This window comes from Opisthocomus hoazin, chromosome 1 (assembly GCF_030867145.1).
Source record: "Opisthocomus hoazin isolate bOpiHoa1 chromosome 1, bOpiHoa1.hap1, whole genome shotgun sequence".
In the NCBI taxonomy this organism is placed as follows: Eukaryota; Metazoa; Chordata; class Aves; order Opisthocomiformes; family Opisthocomidae; genus Opisthocomus; species Opisthocomus hoazin.
Genome location: NC_134414.1, coordinates 141,074,078 through 141,078,293, shown reverse-complemented (window position 1 = coordinate 141,078,293; position 4,216 = coordinate 141,074,078). Strand labels below are relative to the sequence as shown.

Genomic DNA, 4,216 nt, shown 5'->3' with positions numbered 1-4,216 from the left:
CTGGAATTAAGGAAATCTTTGTGAGATATAAGAGGCTACGTTCATTTAGGAGTGAGAATGACAGGGAAATTACCATGTATGTGAATGCCATAGGTTTCTTTGAGTCCCTTGACTCATGTCATGTTAAAGAAATTTTTTACCATATCCCCCCTGAAATTTACTAGTCTCCAGTTTGTGCTATCAAAGCAATTCTAAGATTGTGATAAACATGGAATGACTGAAACATCACTTTAAGCCAGATCACCCCAGTGAGCTGGGGCCACTGCCATAGGCAATGCTGTCTCAGAAATGAGCAAAATGGGAGGTAATGAACTCTGGTGGGAAGGTGGGGAGAATGCCGGGAGCATGTTGAAATAATCTCACGGTGAAGGCCAGGGTCTCATGAAACTTTGTCCTTTGAACCAGCTTGACGAATAAAATGGCCTTTGTGACAATGTTGTTGATGTGACAGATGGACCAAATGAGTTGGATCTTACAGACTGCTGTGTATTTCCCAAAATTATCGTAAAGGTCCTTAGACCCACTTGAACTCAGTGGAAATGAAATGCTCAAAGCCTTAGGTACTAAAATAGTACTTAAACACTGCTGAGATAAGGAAAATCCAAACTCTGGATTTTCCTTACATCGTTTATTGCCTGTGATGACCACTAGTAAGTGGTTACAGCCTTTGCATTTGTGTCAGTGAGTATGGATGTTCTTGCAATTCTGACTGTATAGCTACTTTGAGCAGAGTTGCCTGTTCTGGAGCAGAGCTTTGAGGAAGTTCTATGTCTTGTTTAGACAACCTTACTCCTGCTTTATGGAGGCCTTATTGTAAGCACAATCTCTTGGCAGACACTCTGGTGATCAACCTAGAAAACAGTGGCTGGCAGCTATACTGTCATTCTCAGGACTTATCTTGGGCTTAGCGTGCACTGAAGTAGACTGCGCTGAGTAACAGCTTCGTTACCTGGCTTCGCTTTCTGATCTGTCTGTAAATGTCAGTCTGCTGCGACACCACTGGCCACCACTACATGGACTTGAACTGTGTGACTGCTCCGACTGCCACCAGGTGGCAAGGCAGCTAAAAGTGGAGCATTACTTGAAAAAACACTGAGGATCTAAACTGCTGTGGCTTTTTACCAGGCACAAGGGTAGATGCTAAGCAGCAATAAGAACTGTCAGCTATTTAGGAATAGCTAGAATAATTTTCTTCCATAAAGATGATACCTCTTTTGCTTAGTTATATACCAAACTAGTTCCTGAGAGCCTCACATCACTTCCAAGGCAGCATGCTCTTTAGCTGTCAAGCCTGAGAAGATACTGGGCTAGGAGAGGGACTTTGAGCCAAAAGAGAGGCTCTCAGCGACACAGGAAAAACTGGACTCTGAACTCCAGGTAACAAACGTGGAGTTGTGTTCCCCTTTGCTCTATTACAGACCTCACCAGGAGATCCAGCCCCACTTGCCATGTCTGGAAAAGCTGTGAAACTGGCATGGGGAAGTAGGTCCCACCAATGCTAGGCTGAAAGCAAACAAGCAAGTGTAGAGACAGGCACAAAGTCACAAAATCAGCAAAAGAAAGTGGTTCAGTAAAATAATGAAACCATAGGATGGAGAGGATAGGTGCAGAGAAAGCTATATGGCATCTGAGCAAAGGAAACCGAACAACAAAAGAAAAAGAGAATAAAACTGAGCATGAATTAGGGCACAGAGAGGGGTCTCAGTAGGAAATGCTGTTCACTGAGAGGGAGTAGGCAACCAAGAAAAGCAGATCATAGGTAGGTTAAACAGGACCGTCAGCTGGCCATGGCAGATCATTTGGGGAAGAAGGCACAAGATTAACTCTGTTTACTGTGAAGCCATACAATACTTGCTGCGCTCTTTCAGTGGGGCCAAGGATGGCCCAAGGGCCTGCCTCCACCCTGATGCACCTATGGTGTCCATTACCTGTGCTCCTCAGCCAGTGCGCACCAACAGTCCTGCAGTGGCAACCTCACACGCAGCACAAAATGGAGGCCTGCAGAACAAGGCAGTTCTTTAACGTTTCCCTGCAAGCACCTTCTTACTGTCCTTTCAACCCTCAGCAAGCAAAGCCTCCTCAATTAAGTCTCTCTTTTCTCCCATCCTTATCTGTGCAAGTGAGAAGGGAACATTTTATTAAAGCACTTACTGGATTATGGTGCTGAGCATCTGCTTTGCTGCCTTTTCCTTTTCCAGTGGAGCCAGCAACACTGCTGGAAGGAAGCAACCTGCTTCCTAGAAGGGAACCAAGCACAGAACAATAAAGAAATAATCAAGAGGGTATCCCAGGAGCTGCACACGTAGCTAGTTTTAACCCAAACTTTTCACACATCTGTGGCTCATCCACAGGTAAAAGCAAAAAGAATGTATCTACACCCAACTTGACCAATGTTACCATGACCTACTTCTCATTCCAGCTTGAAACATGAGGAAAGTGACTACCTGGCTTTCCCTTCATTCAAAAAAATCATTGGCCACTAATTCCAGACTGTGTTTCAATGCCACTGCTGTTCTGGCTATAGCGTCTTGCCTAAAGAAGCTATGTCTATAGCTATCCAATGAGTAATAAAGGCATTCTCCAATCTTCCCAACTGTTTCAATCAGTCCCGTTTTCAATTTACAAAAAATAGTTTAAAATAATACAGCAGGTTCCAATAGGTGACAGCATCACACAGCCGAGCTAAGAAATGCCATTACTGAATACATCTGTGCAACCCGAATGCCTTATCCTTAAGAATACACTTTGTGAAGCAGAGTCTACTCTTACACTCTCACCGCGTTTCTCTCCCTTCTTCTCCCTCTGCCCCCTCACTTGCGATTCCCACATCTGACCTCAAGGTTTAAGGAATTTATCTATTGTCTCGTATCAATACCATGGCAAAAACAGGGATGAAATATTTTGCAAAATTCACAAACTTAAAATATTCTTTTGCTTTCTTTACTGATCTTATATTCACCATACATATTTAACAAGAAATGAGTATGATGTCTTTAACATAACAGCCCTCTTTCTTATACCATTCTAATTCATCCTTAGGTGACCCTCCATCCTATGTACTAAGGATGGTTTAAAATTATTAAATGTCATTTCATAAATAGTGTAGTTTCTGGGAGTTTATGCATAACTGTATTGCAACAGTAAATCTGTACTACAACTCTTTTCTTTGAATCTGAGGAAAATGGAAGGAGTTTGAATTAAAGAGTTGGTGTCAGTGTGGAATGTGCTAAGAGCGGAGAAGGAACATATGAATTACTTTGATGGCATACATCATTCAATTAGGAGAGTTAAGAAGGCCTTAAATTCAGCTAATGAGGGATTCCTGCAGTAAGATGGTAAGCCAAGATGCTTTCCACAGGAGCATATTTTTCTATTTGAACTATATGTGATCATACCAATACCTTCTAGGGAACAGATGAGATGTAACTGTGTTTCAGCAGTTTTTCAAAGGTAGACTATCCCCTTTCCAAGTTTCATGATGTAATTTAAAACTCTTGAGGTTTAAAAACAAAACTGGTAAATCACTGCTATTTGTCGCTAAACTGTGGCTTTAAACGACAGGAATTTGCAGTACCAGGGTTCTTATCCATTTTGTACATCCTAGCTCTGGTACTTTGAAATTTAATTATGATGTATGTTTGTACGTAGTGACTAATAGACTGAGCAACTGAATAAAAACACATCTAAAATAACTATGCATATTACATAACCTAGAAGTGTCTTAAAGAAAATGTTAAGGAGGGTCATAGCTGAATTTATATCCTGACCTCTGCCTCATTTGATATGCCCTAGTATATGAGACATGTTGGTACTTTAACACCAACTCAGAAAATAAAAGTTTTGGCAATTGCAGTTCTCTACGTCTTTATCTAGCTCTGGTAGCATAATGACCACAGACTGCTGCCATTTTTTTTTCTTTTTTTCTGTAACTTTGCTCTCTCAATCTGAATGGCAAATTGGAGAATCCAAGAATGTGTACATGGATTAGGAATTCTAGGATCATTCAGTGTAAAATCCAGACTTACAGTGGGCATCCAAAATGTCTCAGGTTTCTTCATAAAAAAAATCAGTTTGGTCTGACTTTACACAGTACATTAACTGTGACTGTTATTGTATAGCTACCTAAAGGGCAAAACTACAATGCCTGGATGCCTCTCTGTGTCCCAAGTTGCTTTCAGTTTAGCTTAGCTCTGGCATTTCTTCACTTGATTATGCT

The 4,216-nt window shown here is 41.3% G+C and overlaps 1 protein-coding gene across 7 annotated transcripts in view; it reads right to left on the bottom strand.

Annotated features, from left to right (window-relative positions):
* Positions 1 to 4,216, bottom strand: part of LOC104327122 (rap1 GTPase-activating protein 1) — a 49,916-nt gene that overhangs the window by 2,070 nt on the left and 43,630 nt on the right. For 6 of the 7 annotated variants that reach the window (XM_075438912.1, XM_075438897.1, XM_075438904.1 and 3 more), the window contains 2 exons: positions 2,152 to 2,237; positions 1,929 to 1,998 (listed from right to left, as the gene is read on the bottom strand). In XM_075438912.1, coding sequence (XP_075295027.1) covers positions 1,975 to 1,998; positions 2,152 to 2,237 — 110 coding nt within the window. In that variant the 3' untranslated portion in view covers positions 1,929 to 1,974. Of the gene's footprint in view, positions 1 to 1,923; positions 1,999 to 2,151; positions 2,238 to 4,216 lie in introns of those variants that run through there. The other variant, XM_075438940.1, reaches the window with a different exon arrangement.